This window comes from Mustelus asterias, chromosome 15, assembly GCF_964213995.1.
Source record: "Mustelus asterias chromosome 15, sMusAst1.hap1.1, whole genome shotgun sequence".
NCBI classification, from domain to species: Eukaryota; Metazoa; Chordata; class Chondrichthyes; order Carcharhiniformes; family Triakidae; genus Mustelus; species Mustelus asterias.
The window spans coordinates 56,415,016-56,438,245 of record NC_135815.1 but is presented as its reverse complement, the minus strand read 5'-3'; the positions used below and the strand labels follow the sequence as shown (position 1 = coordinate 56,438,245).

General features: G+C 42.6%; 1 protein-coding gene across 4 annotated transcripts in view; it reads right to left on the bottom strand.

The window, feature by feature from the left end:
- LOC144504822 (kinesin heavy chain) overlaps window positions 1-22,835 on the bottom strand; it is a 78,762-nt gene extending 55,927 nt beyond the window's left edge. For all 4 annotated transcript variants that reach the window (XM_078230573.1, XM_078230574.1, XM_078230570.1 and 1 more), the window contains exons 1-7: window positions 22,621-22,835; window positions 22,171-22,295; window positions 22,009-22,070; window positions 21,833-21,916; window positions 20,165-20,315; window positions 6,915-6,988; window positions 4,085-4,223 (exon numbers count right to left, since the gene is read on the bottom strand). In XM_078230573.1, the coding sequence (XP_078086699.1) occupies window positions 4,085-4,223; window positions 6,915-6,988; window positions 20,165-20,315; window positions 21,833-21,916; window positions 22,009-22,070; window positions 22,171-22,295; window positions 22,621-22,751 (766 nt within the window). In that variant the 5' untranslated portion in view covers window positions 22,752-22,835. The remainder of the gene's footprint in view (window positions 1-4,084; window positions 4,224-6,914; window positions 6,989-20,164; window positions 20,316-21,832; window positions 21,917-22,008; window positions 22,071-22,170; window positions 22,296-22,620) is intronic.
- Between the last annotated feature and the right edge of the window lie 395 nt (window positions 22,836-23,230).

The window sequence follows — 23,230 nt, the reverse complement described above, 5'->3', positions numbered from 1 at the left end:
ACTGCAGCTATGAAACTGCATGCCAGCAAGCTGACCTTGTATAACAGCAGTCTAAGCTTTCACTGCAGCATTCATCTGCAACAAGTGAATGAGAATATGTGTGAGATGAGGGGGGAAAAGAATGTGAGAAGGATGATTAAGTGCAAGTTTATAGACTTTTTTGATGGTTTCATCCTCATCATTGGCCACAGACTCAGCAACAACCATCTACTAATGTATCTGCTCCAAGTTGTGGATGCTGCCAAGCCTTTATACAAATGATGACAGAGGTAATGTAACTATGGGAAGTCTATGGACAGCCACAGTGCGCCGATCCAAGAACAGCTTCTGTCCTGCTGCCATCAGACTTTTGAATGGACATACCTCGCATTAAGTTGATCTTTCTCTACACTCTCGCTATGACTGTAACTCTACATTCTGCACTCTCTCCTTTCCGTCTTGATGAACGGTATGCTTTGTCTGTAATGCATGCAAGAAACAATACTTTTCACTGTATACTAATACATGTGACAATAATAAATCAAATCAAAGGCACTCCAATCATTCCCTCTTTCATAAAAAGGAAACACAACCTTAATATACTATAATTTGCAGTTGCAGATCATGCATATTCATGATCTACAATGAAAATCACCACACATGTGCAAAAATATATAATAAATGTTTGTTTATTATAGTCTGTCCCACTTTGGGCTGTCCCTACACATGCTTGCACACTTACGCTGCAATTTTGCACCCATATCGCTGTATGCACTCGTGGCTAATGCAGGTACAAAATCTTGTGAGACTCGGAAAATGAGAATCTTGTCGGCAAGATCTCGTATTCCAATTCTCCCTACCTCCTGCTGGTGACATAATGAGGTTCTCTCCCAGGAAGGTCAGGAATGATATTTCAATAAATTTTCATGTAATTAGTGGCTTTCCCTACCATATCATTCCCCCCAGATCAGGAATTCCCACCTTGCCAACATGATGTCGTATCAGCAAGGTCTACAACGGCTTTTCAAAAATAAAGGGAACCTGCTGGAGATGCAGAGGTAAATATAGCCCCAGGAGGCGAGAGAGACATGCCTGAGCAGTACCCTGGCAGTGCCCCACGAAGAGGTGGGAGGGGTTTCCCTTGTATATGTGGATTCTTGTGCATGTGAGGGGGTCTTCCTTATGCATCTAGGATGGGGGGAGGGGGAGGGGGTCCCATGTCCGTGGGAGCTGAGTTCCTTTGTTTTATATTGGAGATTAGAATGCCCTTTAAAAACAGCACCCCAATCTCGGGAGTCCTGGCTGTTGGCTTTTTCTGGCCCTGCTCTGTCAGCTTGGCAGTGTGGGCCACACCTCCAGATTTCTCTGCATAGAGTGCTGGATGATCTGGAGAGAAACCCTAGCTGTGCAGCCTGTGAGCTGCATGCCAGTTTTCTCACCTCAGCACAATATAGAAATTTACACCCATAATCTTTAAAGTGCTCAGTTTTTCTAATGATATGCATGTGGGCTTTTTTGACTGCTTGTCTAGTCTCCATTCGTTCCTGGGGTAATGTTGCCTCTCCAAGAATGTCATTGCTATGGTGAATGTTACCACTGATCCGTTGTCTTCATTGGGGAATCGTTGACCACAGGGTTGGCTGGTTGTTCAGTTCACAATGTGATTTGTGAAAGCAAATCTTCCTCATCATCTGTCTGCTGTGAAGGACCAAGGTGACAGCTTCTCCACACAGATTCCAAGTTGCCAAGTAGGTTGCATAGAATCATAGAATCCTACAGTGCAGAAGGAGGCCATTCAGCCCCTCAGGTATGCACCAACCACAATCCCACCTAGGCCCTATCCCCATAAACCCATGCATTTACCCTAGCTAGTCCCCCTGACACTAAGGTGCAATTTAGCATGGCCAATCCACCTAACCCGCACATCTTTGGACTTCTGTTGAGAGCATTCAGCTTCTGGCCCATCTGGCCAGCTTTCTCCAGCAGTCTCACTAGATTCTGATCATGTTTGTGATGGCTTCTTTCATCATATTTCCACATCCATAGACAAGGAGATCATCCACAATTACTTCCACTCCTGGTAGATCTTTGGCTATCGCATGCTGTTTGTGTTGATACTATTCTGGAGCAGTAGAAATGCCAATTGGCAAAACGTCTGTACCTTTCAAAGAGCGCCCAGATCATAGTCAACAAACTGCTACTTTCAATGAACTTCACTTGCCAGCATCCAGTAGTAAAGACTTTCTTCAACAAGTTGTGGCAAAATTCCTTCAATGTTTGGCATGGAGTAGTGACATCTCTTCAAAACTTTGAAGAGAGGTCCTGGAGTGTATAATCTATGCTATGTTCCTGGAAGATCCTTGTTAAGTAAAGTCAAGACGGGACTTCGTTCATCGTGATGATTTAGCTGGTGAGTGAGCTCACACTCAGGTGATGTTGCAGGCATCAAGAAGATGGCTGCCATTGTGGGTAAAGTTGTGGATAACGGTCTAGGCTCCTTGGCGCAAATCATTGATGCTCATTTTGATGAACCTCAAAATATCTGAAAGATAATGGATGAAGCAGAGGAAAGAATCCTGTCAGTCGAGTGGGCAGTTTCCTCAGTGGAGGCTCACCTTCAGTCCTTGGAAATCCTGTTGCATGGTATGTCAGACATCCTAGCCAATTCGGAGAGGTGGGGTGCACCCGATCTTCTGAGAGGCGCTGAGGCTAACTTCTCAGCCGAATTTGAGAACTGGCTGCCATGCTTTCGTACTCTCGATTTTAAGGCTGGGCATATCAAGTTTGAAGAGGCATACTGTATCCAGTCTTTGAGATCTGGGGTAGGTTATAGGCCCAGATCGCTGGTCTTACATTGTCTTCACCTTGGTGTTCGTGGGAGGGTGAGGGTGGAGGTGGGGGGGTTTGCCTGGAGGCAGCCGGACGTAGTTGGATCTTGCTACATGCCTGGCAGCAACCTGGCAGTGCCAACTTGTGCCTGGGTCAGTGGTAGGGGGCATTGCCAGGGCACAGGCTGGCCATGTCCCTCTCCCCTGGGGGCTATACTCACCTTTATGCCATGAGAGGTTCACATTTGGTTGGACCTATTGTAAACATGACCCCACGTCGGCGAGGTATGATTATATGGCAAGAGATCAATATCTGGCGCGGGGGCATCTTAATCATATTAAAATCCATTAAAATGTATGTAAATCAGGTTCATGCCCATTGTGGGTGAGAAACTGATTATGTTGCCAGCAAGGTGGGGCGAAAATTGGAAGTGATCTCACCAGCAAGATTCACAATTTCTGGATTTCACCACATCTTGAGCCCACGCTGGAAATTTCATAGACAGATGGAGTGGGCTCAAGGTCCCACCCGATGTATCTAGGAAAGTCAGAGACTTCGGGGGAGATATAGGGCGGGATTTTCCAGCAGCGCTCGCCCCAGTACTGGGAAATCCCACCCGAGGTCAACGTACCTTTGCGTGGTCTGTACTCCACCTGCTACAATTTCCGTAACGGGCGGGATGGTAAAATTCTTTCTGTAGTGTAAACAGTTGATGTAAATAGACAGTCTATGTCATCAGTGATGTAAGATCAGACGAGAACAGAGCATGCAAAGAGATAGTTGTATGTAAAGCCTTCTGGCAAGCTTATCCTGTACATAGAAGAATGTTTAATAAAAGTTGAAGTTTATCTGCCTTCAGCAGTCTCTGTCAATCCAAACCAAGGACAACCTAAGCTAAGACCCCAATGATAATAACAGAATTAGGACCTCAATATTTGCTTGACACAGGAAGTTGCTGTTGGACTGCACACTTTGTCTCAGGTTTGAAAGATTGTGCAAAGGCACTGCTGGTGGGACTTCCCCAGTGTTTTGAGGTGCCTGCTGTATGTTGTCCAAATCTATAAAGCATATAGAAGCACAGGAATCACTGCTGCCGTGTAAACCATGACCTTAGCCAAGGGGGTTGAGATCCTGGTCCTCAAATACTCTTTTCACATTATTACATATGAAATATTAAATTAGACTCAATATCTGTAGTCCCTTTTTATGTAATTTTAGACATTCATGTATTTTTCTTTTCCTTTAAAGAATATTATTCACACTTTTTCTAATGTACCTGCATTTCTGTTTAAAGCTCCCTTTCTAAAAACCTGAAGGAGATCCTCTACAGAGGCGACATCAACTTCTGTGAGTCCTTCAACAGACACATTGTTATCACTTTCATGTATCCGAATTTTTTCTGAATGTTGAATATTCTGAAACATAGAAATACAATGAATAATTTATGTTTCTGTTCAATTTTTTGTCAAAGACTGCTCATTATCTCAGCGTAGACACTTATCATGGTTCTCTGATTGGTTGTCAGAAGATATGATGCAGTGGTGGACTGTGGTGAACGTTCTTCAAGAAGAAAGTCCACCACAGGAGATGAACAATAAATGCCAGCCTTACCAGTCATATCCGGATCCCATAAAAAGTATTTTTTTAAAATCAAGGGTAGCATCAACAAAGTTCAGATTTTGGATTACATTGTGTGATTCTACATTTGAGAATTACTGTGGAACTGTAGAGAATGTAAATAGTTATTTAAAACCCAAAACTGCAACAATCTCAATTTAATGCCAACTGAACTGAAAATGATGATAGGCTTTGTTTAGCAAGTGATGTTCTGGTTGTAACGGATGACATTGAAAATAATGTTGTTTTGAAAACAATCTATAGATAGAAGAAGTGAAATGTGAAGCTTTGTCACAGGAGGGTGTAGTATAAGGTTGTTCATCACAGCGAGGGTTAATGTGGAACTGGAGAACAGTATTATCCATATAGTGATGTAAGGAGACAATTCCTAAGCAAATCACAAAATGGTCAGTGCAATGAAGTGCATGAACTGAAGAGTTTAGTGCAGAAGAAAGAAGAGGCCAAGAAGCTGCCAAAAGGCTTAAAAATAGTGCTTTTTGCAAATACCAACACATTACCCAAACTGCAACAAAAAGTGCCAGTGAGGAGAATGCAATGGGCTCTGAATGACGGTAAGCTTCCTGAAGTATTGCAAAGGGAAAAAATGCTGCAAAAGGGAAATCAAACTCTTCCATAGGAAAATGTTCATATCAAAACTAATTTGGAAGAACTCAACCAGAAATACAGCCAGGCACAACTGGAAGTACAAAGAATACTTAAAGAAGTTGCTGCACTGAAACATAATAATACAAAACCCTGAATAAACATGAGAAGCTAATAAAGAAGGTGAACTATCAGTAGCAACAAAGTAATACAATGAAGCGCGGTGAGTTGGCAAGAAGTTACGAGAAAATAAACAATTGAAAGAATATTTAATTGTCCTTCAAGATCAAATGCAAAGGCAGCATTAAAAATTGAAGACTGTCTTGAACAACAGAATGGCTGAACAGCAGAAGAAACTCGTGAAGACTATATTGAATTACGAGAAAACTCAAAAATGAAGCAATTGAGTTTCAAAAAGCCTGTTGAAGGGCCTTCACACATTATAAGGATCACTTGGGTCAAAGGTTGGTCTCTGGAATATTAAGAAGAACAGCAAAACCCATTTAATGTCACTCTGAAAGAACTGAAGAACCAGTTGACAAAGATAACTCAGCAATATTCAATATTCCAGAAGGAAGCCAAAAATTATAAAAAGAGACCACAGAGCTGAAAAAATGGTTAGACATTTAGAAGATGGGAAAATATTATATTTCCAAAGGTATATACAAAGAAATGGAAAGCAAGTATGTTAATTCTATATATGAAAAGGATGAGCACCTAGAAAAAGTGATGAGGAAGTATACAGAGGTCAAACTGCAAAGTGAAAGACTACAGGAGGAAAAGGAAACGTTGACGAATTCTTGCGCACAGAAGCAACAAAAAGCAGAAAATGTGCAGTTCCAGTTTGAAAATTAGAAAAAAAGGGTTCTCTACCATTTTTGTAACTTATCCAATTGAGAGAGAAGAGGAACATGGATATTGTTAGGTTGAAGAACCAGCTGGAAGGAAAAGAGGAGACAATCAAAGGAAAAGCTGTGAGTAGCTCAATTACAGGTTTCATTTTTGAAAAGTCAACACCCAGCAAGAATATGGCAGGCCTCACAGAAAATAAAATCCAAGTCCACAGTGGGAATGAACGGAGTGAACATTCCCTTTGGAAGGAATAGTACAAACCACCAGTGTCTAAACAAAGCAGAGACAGAGAACATATAATTCCACGGAGCACAAAAAGCCAATCAAATGGAGACAACCAGTTAAGTGATACACAGAATACTACAATTTCAATGCCAAACTAGTAGAAATAACCCAAGCAATTGAGACTATCATTCCTCCAAACATGACAAGAATGAGATCTGGACGAATTGTTAAGCCTCCAGACTGATTTATAAAGTCAGAGACTTGAAGGGTGGCAGGGGTCTGAAGGGGTCAGGGGGATAGGGGTGAGGATTGGGGGGGCAGGGAGGTTGACATGGGGCAGGTGCAGTATATAAGTGCTCAGTAGATCAAGGGTTTATATGTAGGACTGGCGTACTGCCCACAAAGAATTACATGATAGTAGACTGTGTGGAGAAGAGTCTGGAAGGAGCCAGCATGGAAACTGCACTTATGCATGGAAATACCTTCGGTATGTTTATACTTATGGGTCACCAATAAGCAGTTTATGTTTAACCATACAAGCCACTGGACCTCTTGGTGAGATCCCAAACATCCTTACAACTGTAAGTTACCTGCTTCTCGCTAGATTTGTTGGTGCAAAAGACTTGTCATATGCATGAAATAGTAAATCAGGTTAGAAAAAAATTACAAATTTCAACAATATTATTGCGTTGAGCTACTATTATGAAATAGTAAAATCAGTATATCTTTATGAATAATTCTGTTCAAACTTTAAATTCCATTCAGCTACTTTTGTTTTTTAAAAAATTGTCAAATGATGGTACACTTACTAATAAATCGTATATTTTTTCATTCGATATTTGAATGTATGATGCTGTGATCTTGTAACTTGACTTCTCAACAGCTGCAAAAAGTGTTAAGAAAAGCTTTTCTAGCAAATAAATATAACAATTTCAATTCTAGAGTAATCAAGAATAAGATAACCTGATGTATTTTTGTTTCCCTCAATTTTCCCTCTAATTTTATTAGATGTGACATACTATCAAAATTAAACAATTACCAAATTCATTACTCAGGTGTAAAAAAGTGAGTAAAATAGGTTATTAACAAAATGTCAGCTGTGACTAAGTTGGTCTTGCCTCTGAATCAGAAGGTTGTGAGCTCAAATCCTGCTCCCAGACTTGAGCACAAAAATCAAGGTTGATTTACCTGAGCAGTATTGAGGGAATGCTGCATGTCAGAGACTGTTTTTCAAATGATCCATTAAACTGAGGCCCTGTTTGCCCTATCAGGTAAACATAAAATGTCAAATTGCATTATTTTGAAGAGCAGAAGAGTTATCATGGTCCCCAACCCAATATTTATCCCTCAATCAATATCACTGAAACAGATCATTATCACAGTGCTGTTTGCGAGAACTTACTGTGCACAAAATTGGTTGCCTTGTTTCCTACATTACAAAAATGACCACACTTCAAAAAGTATTTCATTGGCTGTAAAAGTGCTTTGAGCTATCCGGTTGTAATAGCTCCACGGAGGCGAAGGTCCTGTCACCAAGTTACTTTATTTACACCATACATCTGTACACAGCCAGCTCTACACATCTTTGGACACTAAGGGGTAATTTAGCATAGCCAATTCATCTAACCTGAACATCTTTGGATACTAAGGAGCAATTTAGCATGGTTGATTATGTCATAGAGGTATTTGAAAAGTTTAAACATGGTGGTACATGTAATAACTCCACGGAGGCGAAAGTCCCGTCACCAAGTTACTTTATTTACATCATACATCTGTACACAGCCAGCTCCAGTTGCTCCCTGCTGAATGCAGGCCGGGTGTCTGACACACCTGCTTTAAATAGGGAGCATGAGGCTCCTTGATTTAACCATCAATTAGGTCTCATCGGGTATGTCTTTTCACACCAACCAAATAAACTAACTCAAATTAACTTAGGGACAAAGTAAAAGGGGCAGCTCCCCAAAAGGAAGGGGGAACAGCCCGAACCAAAAACAAAGTCGAAAGGAAACTTAAAACATCAAACCAAAAGGTGATTATCAGGGTCGATAATACGCCCCAGCCCCTGCGGTGTCCAGTGGGAAAGATTCATCAGGTATGTCTTTTGACACCAACCAAGTAAACAAACTCAAATTAACTTAGGGACAAATTAAAAGGGGCAGCTCCCCAAAAGGAAGGGGGAACAGCCCGAACCAAAAACAAAGTCGAAAGGAAACTTAAAACATCAAACCAAAAGGTGATTATCAGGGTCGATAATACACCCCAGCCCCTGCGGTGCCCAGTGGGAAAGACTCATCATGTAGTTCATACTCTAGCAAGCCAACCTCATTAGCCTGGCTCAAGTCATCACACTCTTCTACCCCAAAGTCTGAGGAATCCCCTCGGTTTGCTTCCCTCAGGGGTCTTTTCCTTCGCTCGAGCGCGGGGTCAGGATCCCCCAACTCGGTCTCTGATGTTGGCAGTGTGTAACAGTTGGACGCCCGTCTCTTCCGCTGCGAATGCCGGAGGTCTGCTTCCTCGTCCACTTCAGGTGGTAGGGGAATTGCTGCAGCTTCGTCCCCTGTGTCCATTTCGGACCCTGAGGTCCCCATCAAGGGTGCAGGGGAGGCGGTACTGGGGGACTCTGCTTGTCCCTAGGGCTGCAGGGTGGACTCGGCTCTGGAACGGGTAGAGGGCTTGAGGCCCGGACCTGGTCCAGGTGTTTCCTCGCCTATGTGTACTCGATAGGATACCGGTCCGGTCCTGGACTCGACTGTTCTGGTTACCCAGGTGGGTCTATTTGCATAATTTCTGACCCAAACTCTCTCCCCCGCTTCAAAGTGCCTCTCTCGGCGAGTGTTGTTATGGCCCCTGCATTGGGCTTCCTGGTGTCTTTCCACCTTTCCTGCCAGGTTTGGCAAAAACAGGTGGTGCGGGGACAACTGCCCATCAGTACTCTGCTGGCGCAGCTCCCGAGGTGGTGTGTGGAGAGGTCCTATAGTCAAATAACCACCTTGAGAGTTTTGTCGTTAATGTGGCCGCTGGTTGTTTTTTCAACCCGGCCTTTAACGTCTGGACTGCTCTCTCCACGAGCCCATTTGATGCCAAGTGATAAGGTGCTGTCTTGATGTGCCGGATCCCATTTGATTTAATTAGTTTTGTGAACTCTAGGCTGGTGAACACTGAAACATTATTGGAAACTAATACCTCTGGGATCCTGTGCGTTGTGAACGAGGTGCGCAGTTTCTCAACGGTTGCCGTCATGTTTGCCAAGTTTAGTTTATAGATGTCTAACCACTTGGAATGGGCATCTATTATCACCAGAAACATGGACCCCATAAATGGGCCTGCAAAGTTGACATAGAGTTGCAACCATGGTCTGCCTGGCCACTCCCACGGGTGCAGCAGGGCTGTCAGTGGTGCCTTCTGCCCCTGTTGGCACTTCTGGCACTGTCCTACCAGTTTCGCTATGTCTGCGTCCAGACCACGCCACCAGAGGTAGCTCCTGGCCAGCATCTTCATTTTTGATACTCCAGGGTGCCCATAGTGTAGTTCGGCCAGTATATCCCTACTGCCCTGCCTTGGGACGATGACCCGTGCTCCCCACAGCAGTATCCCGTCTTCCACCATGATCTGCTCCCTCCTGCTCCAGTATGGTTGGAACTGTGGATAGGCCGATCTTTCCAGCTGCCCTGTTAGCACCAGATGCTTTACCTTCGCCAATACAGGGTCTTTCTGTGTCCATTGAAATATATTGTGTGCCTCCACTGAGAGGGTATCCATAAAGTTTAATGTCATCACGGTCTCCTCCATTGTAGGTAAAAAATGGTGGGGTGTCCGGTAACGGTAGTCGGCTTACCGTCAAAGTACCCTTCGTCGTCCAGTACTTCTCTGGAGTGGAGAAATCTTCTGCGAAGCCTTCAACATGTCATCGATGACAATGAACATTTCACCAAGGCCTTCCCCACACACCCACTACTTGCCTTCAAACAACCGCCCGACCTCAAATAGACCATTGTTCGCAGCAAACTACCCAGCCTTCAGGAGAACAGCAACCACAACACCACACAACCCTGCCACAGCAACCTCTGCAAGACGTGTCGGATCATCGACATGGACAGCAGCATCGCATGTGAGAACACCACCCACCAAGTACACTGTACATACTCATGCGAGTCAGCCAACATTGTCTATTGCATATGCTGCAGGAAAGGATGTCCCAAGGTGTGGTACATTGGCGAGACCGTGCAGACGCTATGACAATGGATGAATGGACACCACACAACAATTGTGAGGCAGGAGTCTTCCCTTCCAGTCAGGGAGCACTTCAGCAGTCAAAGACATTCAGCCTCTGACCTTCGGGTTAAGTGTTCTCCAAGGCGGCTTTCAGGACACACGACAGCGCAGAATCGCCGAGCAGAAACTGATAGCCAAGTTCCCCACATATGAGGACGGCCTCAAACGGGACCTTGGGTTTATGTCACACTACTTGTAACCCCCACCATGCTGCCCGGGTTTGCAAAATCCTGCGAACTGTCCTGGCTTGAGGCAATTCACACCTCTTTAACCTGTGATTAGTCCTCTCTCCATGCATACTGCAAAGACTTGATTACCTGTAAAGACTCGCATTCCAACCATTTTTCACATTCCAATCTGTAATTAGCTTGCAATTGTATCTTTACCTATATATGCTGTATTTGTGAATTAACCTCCTGATGAAGGAACAGCACTCTGAAAGCTCGTGATTCCAAATAAACCCGTTGGGCTTTAACCTGGTGTTGTGAAACTTCCTACTGTATTCCTTACAGGGAACCATAGGAGCATAGCGAGATACTGCCAGTGCTGGCAGTTTAATCGATTTTCTTTGATAACAGCATATTAGGGAGGCCCGTAATAGCATTATCCCTGACCTTACGGTCATCCCTATCTTGATGATTTCTCACTAATTGGTTAGGCAGTTCCCTGACATTCGTGAAACAAATGTGTCCCACCAATGTGTTCCTGATTGTTTCCATCTGGTGGCAATCTGAGTATCTAGGTGCACCTGAATACATCCCTTATTGGTCTATTCCTTGGAGTGCCTGACATATTCATGGGTAATTTCCATAGCCTCCCTCATAGCCTGTCGACCACTTTCCTTGGTGTCTTATCAGTGTATAACGAGTCATCCCATCAGGCTCCAAACATGTAACCTGTTATTTCCTGGCAAGCCTCCTACAGTCAATGAGTGTCAAAAACTGTGATTACTTTCTCAAAGTAAACTTCCCAATATTATCTCCGTTTCCAGAGTGCACCACTGCGTAGGGCCCACCTGCACTGCTTTAAGTGCCTCCTTCAATGGTAAATCTGTTGACAAATCTGTTGGGGTTCTTTGAAGGTGTAACTCGTAGAGTTGACAAGGGGGAACCAATCGATGTGGTATACTTGGACTTTCAGAAAGCGTTTGACAAGAGATTATCGTGCAAGATTAAAGCACATGGGATTGGAGGAAGTGTATTGAGATGGATAGAAAACTGGTTGGCAGAGAGGAAACAAAGAGTAGGAATTAATGGGTACTTTTCAAATTGGCAGGCAGTAACTAGTGGGGTGCCACAGGGATCGGTGCTGGGACCCCTGCTATTCACGATATATATTAGTGATTTGGATGAGGGAACAAAATGTAACATCTCAAAGTTTGCAGATGATTTCAAGTTGGGTGGGAGGGTGAACTGTGACAAGGATGCAGAGACCCTTCAGAATGACCTGGACAGATGCAGTATAATTTGGATAAGTGTGAGGTTATTCACTTTGGAAGCAAAAACAAGAAGGCAGATTACTACCTGAATGGCTGTAAACTGGGAGAGGGAAGTATGCAGCAGGAATTGGATGTCCTTGTGCACCAGTCACTGAAGGTAAGCATGCAGGTGCAGCACGCGGTAAAGAAGGTAAATGGCATGTTGACGTTCATTGTGAGAGGTTTCGAGTACAGGAGCAGGGATGTGTTGTTGCAGCTATGTAGAGCCTTGGTGAAGCCACACCTAGAGTATTATGTGCAGTTTTGGTCTCTTTTTCTGAGGAAGGATGTTCTTGCTCTTGAGGGAGTGCAGCGAAGGTTTACCAGGCTGATTCTGGGGATGGCGGGACTGATGTATGAAGAGAGATTGACTACTATAGGATTATTTTCGCTGGAATTCAGATGAATGAGGAGGAGGGGGGGCGGGGGGGGGGGGGGGGGGGCGGGAGAGAGATCTCATAAACACTTATAAAATTCTAACAGGTTGAGACAGGATAGATGCAGGGAGGATGTTCCTGATGGTGGGGGGAGTCCAGAACCAGGAGTCACAGTCAGAGGATTCAGGGTAGACCATTTAGGATGGAGGTGAGGAGACATTTCTTCACCCAAAGAGTGTTGAACCTGTGGAATTCATTACCACAGGATGTAGTTGATGCCAAAACATTGAATGTATTCAAGAGGTGGCTGGATATAGCACTTGGGGCAAATGGGATCAAAGCAGGATTAGGCTATTGAGTTGGATGATCAGCCATGATCGTAATGAATGGCGGAGCAGGCTCAAAGGGCCAAATGGCCTCCTCCTGCTCCTACCTTCTATGTAAAATATCAGCAATTATCTTGCTGATGTTCCCTGGAGGCTTGAGGGTCTGACAAGCACACGCTATGTAATGTTCTGATTCATAAGAACATAAGAAATAGGAGCAGGAGTAGGCCATCTAGCCCCTCGAGCCTGCCCCGCCATTCAATAAGATCATGGCTGATCTGACGTGGATCAGTACCACTTACCCGCCTGATCCCCATAACCCTTAATTCCCTTACCGATCAGGAATCCATCCATCCGCGCTTTAAACATATTCAGCGAGGTAGCCTCCACCACCTCAGTGGGCAGAGAATTCCAGAGATTCACCACCCTCTGGGAGAAGAAGTTCCTCCTCAACTCTGTCTTAAACCGACCCCCCTTTATTTTGAGGCTGTGTCCTCTAGTTTTAACTTCCTTACTAAGTGGAAAGAATCTCTCCGCCTCCACCCTATCCAGCCCCCGCATTATCTTATAAGTCTCCATAAGATCCCCCCTCATCCTTCTAAACTCCAACGAGTACAAACCCAATCTCCTCAGCCTCTCCTCATAATCCAAACCCCTCATCTCCGGTATCAACCTGGTGAACCTTCTCTGCACTCCCTCCAATGCCAATATATCCTTCCTCATATAAGGGGACCAATACTGCACACAGTATTCCAGCTGCGGCCTCACCAATGCCCTGTACAGGTGCATCAAGACATCCCTGCTTTTATATTCTATCCCCCTCGCAATATAGGCCAACATCCCATTTGCCTTCTTGATCACCTGTTGTACCTGCAGACTGGGCTTTTGCGTCTCATGCACAAGGACCCCCAGGTCCCTTTGCACGGTAGCATGTTTTAATTTGTTTCCATTGAGATAGTAATCCCATTTGTTATTATTTCCTCCAAAGTGTATAACCTCGCATTTATCAACGTTATACTCCATTTGCCATATCCTCGCCCACTCACTCAGCCTGTCCAAATCTCTCTGCAGATCTTCTCCGTCCTCCACACGATTCACTTTTCCACTTATCTTTGTGTCGTCTGCAAACTTCGTTACCCTACACTCCGTCCCCTCCTCCAGATCATCTATATAAATGGTAAACAGTTGCGGCCCGAGTACCGATCCCTGCGGCACGCCACTAGTTACCTTCCTCCAACCAGAAAAACACCCATTTATTCCGACTCTTTGCTTCCTGTCGGATAGCCAGTCCCCAATCCACTTTAACACACTACCCCCAACTCCGTGTGCCCTAATCTTCTTCAGCAGCCTTTTATGGGGCACCTTATCAAACGCCTTTTGGAAATCCAAAAACACCGCATCCACCGGTTCTCCTCCATCAACCGCCCTCGTCACATCTTCATAAAAATCCAACATGTTCGTCAAGCACGACTTTCCCCTCATGAATCCATGCTGCTGAACAGCATGATTCTGAACAGCATTTTGTCATGCTCACATATGTGCTCCGAAAGCTTGTGGCTTGTGCTACCAAATAAACCTGTTGGACTTTAACCTGGTGTTGTGAGACTTCTTACTATGCTCACATATGTCAGGCCCTCCTTATGGGTCATGTACCCTTTAGATCCGGCTCAGTGTACCCAGCCTCCTTCTTCAATCCCTAATGATTCAAATCTATAGATATCCTTGAAGGTTTCATTGGACGTACTTTCCTATGGTATCACCATAATGAATTTTGTAGTCCCCTTCACTGGATCTCCTCCTGGTCGAGTGACTACTAATTCATGTCTGTCCCAGTGAATGTTAAGAAAGTTTCATTTATATAGGAATGTTGAGGAATGGTTCCAAATCTCAAATCTTCAATGTCAGACCTAACCTCATCTATCAGATCTCTGGCAAGATTGTTGCATGCCTGCCCTTTGACTTGGACGTCAATGGTATGGCTTGTTCCTTTGGCTACATGACTAAATGTTTCTACGAGTCCCTCACCTTGTAGGTCAACAGCAGTAAGTGCATACTTGGCTCCATAGGCTCCATATTGTAGTCCCTTTCTAACTTCCATGGCAACCCAGGACAAATAGCTATTCAGTTCAGACAAGTGTACTTAATTAACTGCCAAGTTTGCATTCCCAAACAATGCCCCCATATTTCCCAGAATACTCCTTTTATCTCGTATCCATGATTCAGAAGCAATTCTGAAAGTATAATCATCAATGATGCTCTGCAGTTGGACCTCTGCCCATTTAATGGCAGTAGGATGATTGTGGCATGTTGAATGTAATATTGTTAATAGGCCCAAAACATTGTAAGTTATCCCTAGAGATACCATTGTCACATCATGTAGTCAGGTTTTAGCTTTCCCAATCCTGACTAACCCATCTGGGGGAGGCTCCACCATGTTTGGACATTGGGTAGGTTTTTGATATCCACAGGTATTAAGCCGGTAACATTTAATATCTCTATAATCAAGTCTTATCTATCACATGTTTACATAGTTCTTGACAATACTGGCCTTCAAAGCCAGGTTTCATGACATTGAATAAATATTTCCACAAACCCAATACTTGAATCATATATCCTTTTAATACCCTAATTGCCCTCTGAGTCTTTTTCACCTCTGAGTCCCATCATCTCAGAGGATGTTATGAACAGGCTGCCCTTTTTACTTCCCTCTTGAATCGCCACTGCACTCCGGTCCCACTAGGCCCTTAAATTGTTGAAACCTAAATTATTTACTCTTTCATTTTAATTTTGCCTTTTTTTGACAGGTACTGCTTTTTGAATTTTGTCCCAATTGTTTTGAAATCAGTTTCTCTATGGAGTATGTGTCAGTGCCTTGATTATTTAAGAGTTTGACTCTCCTGGTCCCATTAACCATTCATGCCATGTTGTTTGTCAAGTGGTGTGCTTGTCTGAGATCTTAAATGTATAATTGCATGCTCTTCCAAACCCTTAAATGGGTCCAATGTGGACTGATTTCCTACATATTAGTTACTTCACATGTAACTCATCTGCACACTTATACAGTATCTCAATATTATGCTAACATCTTGACCCTCAGGCGATCTTTTCAAAAGATTTTGAAGTCTTTGCCCATCTATCCACATATGGTCCAAATGCCTCGGGTGGCAGTCAGAGTATCAAATTCTGCTCTCTTAAAAACATAGACAAGGACAAAAATATCACCAAGAGAAAGCTATCAATTTACTAGCCCATCTATACTTTCCTTTCGTTAGAATATACATCAGTGCCAAGTCGAAATATTCCAATTAATTGAATTGCACTCAATATCCCAATTCCCTTTTGCTGTTTAAATTCCAGTCTCTATCGTCTCAATTACTTAATCCTACTCAGTTTGCTTCATAACATCTTTAAAACAGAAATCAAACCTTTCCATTTGATTTCAGGCAGTAACCTATTTTGACTGCTTGTTCTTTGTCTGAAACAGTATCATTTTTAAGGTAGCTTGCTAACCGTACATTTTCCTATGTCAGAATTGTCCCAAATTCAAACAACAGTGTTGTGGGCTTTCAAATGTCTATTAATGCCTATCATATCTCGTCTTTTAAAAAAAAACTGTTTCTACATCCATAGCTAACAGCTAAACTGTGTTTTTATTCTTTTTATTTTTCTCTTAGAATCCCTTTAAATGTCTCTATTTTTTAAATCACCATTGTCATTCTCATTATCCATCAAATGAATCCCACCTTTAAATCTGTCCTACCCTGTTCAACTATCACCTCCCCTATCACAGCTCTTCTGTTACCCTGTTCACTTTCTCACATCTCATCTGCACATCCCATACATGGTCCTTTCCTTCAATGTTCATTTATCCCACTAGGTTATTTCCCTCGTCCCTAACTATAATAATCTGTCAGTTTGTTGGCAGGAGCAGGCTTTCCCATTGAGCCAACTCACATCTGATACAGTTTTCAACCTCCCCATATTCAAATTGGCTCTGTGTAAAGAGCCACTTCTCCCAGCATTGTGATTGGTTCACTAACTTTGAACATCCACACCACACAATCCAACTAGAATGCTGTTGGGTCACTATCATAGAAACCCTACAGTACAGAAAGAGGCCATTTGGTCCATCGAGTCTGCACCGACCACAATCCCACCCAGGCCCTACCCCCATATCCCTACATATTTACCCACTAATCCCTCTAACCTACACATCCCACGACACTAAGGGCAATTTTTAGCATGGCCAATCAACCTAACCTGCACATCTTTGGACTGTGGGAAGAAACCGGAGCACCCGGAGGAAACCCACGCAGACACGAGGAGAATGTGCAAACTCCACACAGACAGTGACCCAAGCCGGGAATCGAACCCAGGACTCTGGAGCTGTGAAGCAGCAGTGCTAACCACTGTGCTACCGTGCTACTATGACAGTGTAATAATTCCCATCATTTAGCTTTTATTGGTAGAGGGATTGAGTTTCGGAGCCAGGAGGTCATGTTGCAGCTGTACAAAACTCTGGTGTGGCCGCACTTGGAGTATTGCGTACAGTTCTGGTCGCCACATTATAGGAAGGATGTGGAAACATTGGAAAGGGTGCAGAGGAGATTTACCAGGATGTTGCCTGGTATGGTGGGAAGGTCTTATGAGGAAAGGCTGAGGGACTTGAGGTTGTTTTCGTTAGAGAGAAGAAGGTTAAGAGGTGACTTAATAGAGGCATACAAGATGATCAGAGGATTAGATAGGGTGGATAGTGAGAGCCTTTTTCCTCGGATGGTGATAGCTAGCACGAGGGGACATAGTTTTAAATTGAGGGGTGATAGATATAGGACAGATGTCAGAGGTAGATTCTTCACTCAGAGAGTAGTAAGGGCGTGGAATGCCCTGCCTGCAGCAGTAGTGGACTCGCCAACATTAAGGGCATTTAAATGGTCATTGGATAAACATATGGATGATATTGGAATAGTGTAGGTTAGATGGGCTTTAGATTGGTTTCACTGGTCGGCGCAACATCGAGGGCCGAAGGGCCTGTACAGCGCTGTAATGTTCTATGTTCTATCATTATCTGACAGCCCCCTAAAGCCAGTGCTGTTGCTAAAAATTGTTCAATAGTGGTGAATACAACCTTGCACTCCCTACCCATTATATCTTTTGTAACTCCTTACTAGATGCCCTCCCTCTTTTACCAGATTTTGATTCAGGCTGATAATTGCTGCTTTATTAAAGGTCTATAAATAAATTCTCAAATGTCTTGAAGCTACTGCGAATCTTGTTTTATTTTCAGTTACCTGCAAAACAAAAACACGAAGATCCATCCTGCTTGGGGGCAGAATGGGTTAATTAGTCTGAACACATCTGACAATTCAAAACTTTAACATTTTGCAAGGCCCAGCTCCTGCATTTAAAAAATCTTCATTTGTTAACAGACAGGGTTAATTCTCTGCTAGTTTCAAAAGGCTTTGAGGAAAGTTCTCAAATGGATGTCATTATGTCATCACCCATGGTTCAGGAATCCTTCTGTCTCTTCTTTTCTTCCCCAGTATCTAATTTCAGAATCATCCTTTTCGTGATTCTAATTATGTCATGACCCGACAAGAAGTCTTAACCCAAGATCAATCCAACACAAAGTTTGCCATAATCATTTCAAATATCCTAAATGTTAATCAACCATTATAATTAAAACCATCTCAATCTCACGTGTGAATTTGTATCTGGTTTCTCAAAATATCCTGTAATCAAGCTTATGGCCATTGAAACATGAACCCAGGTCCATAACCTATGAAAAGAAACTTCATCAATTACATTTCCTTTTTTTTCATCTATTTGACTTAAATCACAAACTATGATCACAAAATCATGCAGAAAACATTAAAGCAGAGAAACTTAGCATCCACTTTAAAGCAACAATGAATTCTGTAAACATTCTCGTGGTTCTGTTTTTATCTTCTAAACTCCTGTATTTAAAAACCTGTAAAGTTATCTCCCCAGATGGAAAAACCTTGAGTTCAAAACCAAAATAAACAAATGTATGAATATCCAGATAAACCAAGCAGAACTCCTTACTTTATAACTGCAATTCAACCCTTCCTCTAGACAGATGCTAATTGGTACCTGATTTAAGAGAGAGCTTGGCTCTCTCAGATTTGTTTTTAAAGAAAAGGTTTTGAGTAATTTACTGCATCTCCTCCCTATTCAGTAATAAATTCAAGTTCTGCCTTTTTGGCTGCCACTTGTTGGCATTCGCCTTCTCGGCTTTTGCCATGGCTCGTGATCTTGCTGACCACCACGTGCTCACAAAACCTTTGGGGTCCCCCATTAACTTTTCACTCCCCTTGTCTGGTCCACTTTACTTTGGGTTCCAATTTCACTCGTTAAATCAACTGCTGCTGCTGCTAGGTAGACAATAGCTCAGCTCAGAGTATCAATCAGACGATTCATACTCACTGCTATCCCCAGCCAGCCTGAGCGAAAGCCAGTTCCTGTCACCAAATCTGTTAGGGCTGTTACTATGGTTTTCTTGCTGTATTTAAAACTATCATTCCCTCAAGTAGCCAGACAAAGTAACAGAGTGGTTTAAGATGGATTTTACTATAGCTATAGCACTCTGAATGAAGACATTCAGACCATTCTGAGTGAAAAAATCATAAATACAAAGGCAATTAAAGTCTCAGCTTTGATTGCAAGTAATTAGCATATACCAATAAAAAGAATAGGCATTGTCTCCATCCAATCATAAAAGGTTACATCATATAAAAGTACAGTTTTTAAAACCAATCACAATCAACCTACACTTGCTTAATTATAATATCCAATTGGTGTGAGGTTTTTACTTGCCTCAATTGAGTATTGTTGTATTGTTTTCCCCTATCTTTAGGCATTCCAGCTGTGTCTGGATATTAGAACATGGATCATTCCCTCATCCAATGCATGGTTTGAAGGCCTTCTCCTACCATAGTATCGTTCTCTCTTCTTTATCTGAAGGTCGGGTGTCTGGAACTAGCTGCTTACTATCCTGTAGTTAAACATTGTGCAAGCTTTGTGATTTGTCCCTGTTAACCCTTTCACTGGACAGTTATTAATGTGGCTATTATTTTCCTCCATAATTATTAGTTTGGGTATTAATTCCTTTCAATCAGCTATCAATGTGCTACAGTATTCATATCCTTGTGATTTTGAAACATTGTTTAATAAAGTTAGTTCAAGAATTTTATAATCCTACACCTTTGCCAGTGCCATTACTTATTTTATTCAAGTCTGAATCCTCCTAACAGTTCAAGTGTTACAACTGCTTGGGCCAAATGGCCTGTTTCTTTGCTGTATTACCTATGCAATCCAATGCAAAATGTGAATAAAATAAACTGAAGTTTTCACAGAATAGCTTAGAAGAAAATGAGATATTTAAAAACTGTTCACTTCAACAGAATAGACAAGATGAATGTATTAACTACTGAGAGAATTAATATAGATCATTTTGCACATTTTATATCGCCATTGCAGCAGCATTATAACCAACTAATTTTGTAAGATATGTGCACGAAAATAATTCAATTGTTTAAGAAGTTTATATCCTGCAAAAAGATACAAAGCAGAAACATTGAAATGGATACTGTTGAAGAGATCTTCAGCTGCTCTGGAAATGATACCCCGTTGTTTTCCTGAAAGATTCCCACCTTGCAAGGTATAGCTTTTTCCACTTCCAGGGGTACCATACGTTAAGACACATCCATTATACCCTTGAAGTGCAAATTCCACAAGGGGCTGGGGGAACAACAGAACATTATGTTACCTTTGAGAGTTATGCAGTATTTAGCTAAGTATGTTGTTTATTGCCATGAGCACCATTAGTGCATGACATACTGATAGTGGTGTAGTGCTGAATGATAGAACCAGCTGTAGCTGTTTTCTTCCTTTCTCAATAACTAAAGAAAGATCTGCACTCTTTGTAACAGTTTTATTAACTTGACTGACAACCAGCAAAAGTCAATCAACAAGCATGGCCAAGTTCAAATAAAAATCAAGATTGATGTATACATAGCAATGCATAGCAGTTACGACACAGAAACAGATCTTTCAACTCAATTCCTTTGTTGTCATTCCAAATGAGAAAATAGCATTAATAACATTTACCCACCCACTTCCCACTATTCCCTTTATTTCCGTCCAAATATTCACCTGATCTTGAACATGTTTTGTTTAGGTCCTCTTAGCACAAGTCTAGTGTTTTATTGCTAGTTACCAAGGTAATGTGTTGTATTTTGCAACATGAAAAATACACACTTTATTTTCTTTCTGTTTTTTTGTACAAAATGTATAAAATTAACGTTTGACAATCCACATGTTAGCCAATTCCACCCCATTAGCCAGCAGTAGCACTGCACTGTACTATTATACAATTGAAATAGGAAGCAATTGATCTCTTCCAAGGCACTCCTCAATTAGCCACGAGAAACTGTACAAAGGCTGTGAAGATTGACTTGTCCTCCCTACCTATTTGATGGTATCTTCTTTAACTATTCTCCCTGAAATTGTTAATATGTCTTACGTGGGACCACGGATGAAAATTTGCATCTTACTATTTTGTGGCACCATAAACAGCTTTACTAAAATATCCATATTTACTTGTTTCATTTCTATCACAATATAAAGACTTTCAAAGTCAATAGGAGTGATTGAACTTGAGGGGCATAACAGGTAAGAGGCAGATAGTCAGCACTCGCCACCTGTACACTTTGAGGTTTGAACACATTTACCTGCAGCCGGAGAGCTATGGATGTCAAATGGTTGCAGGTTTCTGGATATGGGAAGACAGAATACCAGACAGCTTCCACACTAAATTCACCTGCTGGTGGGAGTAAGTATATCCAGTGTGGGGGCAGCATACAGTCTCCCTTGGGATGAAAGTTGAATGAAAGTATGGGGGTGAGAAGAAAGGAGAGGAGGGCACGGATCAGATTTCTACCTTTTTCTGATTGGCCTCCAACGATCCCTTTAACATTTGATACAAATGGGCAAGGCACCCTTTTGTATCTCAAAATTACATTTAGCATTCTAGTATATTGTAGGGTTGATATTTTCATATTACAAATTGACACTCTGGCTGCCCACTTCAGGATTCTGCCCAACTTGGTAGTGGTTGGTTTACCAGGCTAAGTGACCCGACACCATTTTCAGGCTGCTGCCACTCGAGTATAGCTAAAGCTTTAAATTAGCCTTAAGGCATGTAAAATGTTATATTAGATGAATATTTGAAATATTTGTACAAATAGAAAAATTACCTTAGCCACAGTTTCATACACATCCCTTTGAGAAGTACTTTCATCCAAAACAGCATCAAAATCCAGTGTGTGAGGCTGGTGACCCTAAAAGATTTGCAAACATTAGCTGTCCTCAGACGGTTGATTGAACTCATCTACCATTTATTTTTTCCATCAGAACCTGTTTTGTTACCTACCCTCCCTGTGTTAACCACTATTCTGTTTGGCCACTCAGCTCTAATGCATTTGTTTGTTTCATCTGAAAGAAGAAAATAATGTGACAGGAAATATCTCTAGAATTTCAAGTGTTGAAACCGAACGCTGTATAAATTTTAACAGAAATGTTTGCTGCAGCTAACCATTTTTCTGGTCCTGTGGATGAATTCTTATCACGACACGACAATGTTTCCATGGAGCGTGTTCACGGATCTGCAGATCACTCTGACCATCATCAATGGACTTAACCTTTAGTGACAATTCAGATCTATGACAATGAGAGATTGTTAAGTACATCTGTAAGAAAGACTCTTTGAACTAATAGTAGAAGTGACCCAAGTTGGGAATCGGGGAATAATGGTGCAAATTTTGCTGAGAAGTGAAGGAATGGCCAGAAACTATCCAAAAGTGTGAAACATATCCAAGGGCATGAAACATGCAGACTGCAAAGCAGGAAGTAAAATACAGGAACTATAAGTTCGCAAAATCATTGTAAAGGAAGCAAAATAAAAATTGAGACATACACATGGGATTATAGATTTGTAAAAATTAAAGAAACCTATTTTAACTTTCCATTTTGAAAAATGTTGCACCTTAATTTTCTTTTGCAGGAATGAGACTCCATGGGGGCGATTCTCCTATCCTGCCACACTAATTGTTTCGCGGGATTCACGTGAGCATTCGCACTGCGTTGCGCCTCCCAGGCCCAGATTTTCCGCGGCATCTGCGCAGCAACAAAAATCGGCTGGGAGGCGGGACTAATATTTAAATAGCCTTTAAAATACAGTTTAAATTTAATTGGTGTGCCCGGGACTGAATTCTCCAGGCCTGCTAGCGTCTCCCATCTCGGCAGGAGTATTTCACTTCAATAGGGTTTAGACTAGCTCCCCACTTTCGGAGAACTAGCGGCCTTACCAAGCTGGAGTGATGGGGAGCAATCGGGGCCCCCCAGGGGGTCGGGCGACAGGAGGGTGGTGCCCTCTGGGTATGGGCACCCTGGCAGTGCCAGCCTGTGCCCACTGGCACTGCCCAGGGGACAAGTACCCATGCCCAGGGGAAATCTTGGCACTGCTCATTGGGCATCGGGCAGAGTCAAGGGGGCGGGGCCTAGGGGGAAGAACGTGGGGGTGGGGAGTCCCGCTGTACTCTGCATGGGGATCAGTTGGGGCTGCAGGGAGGCCTGCGATCGGGGCAGCCGAGGGG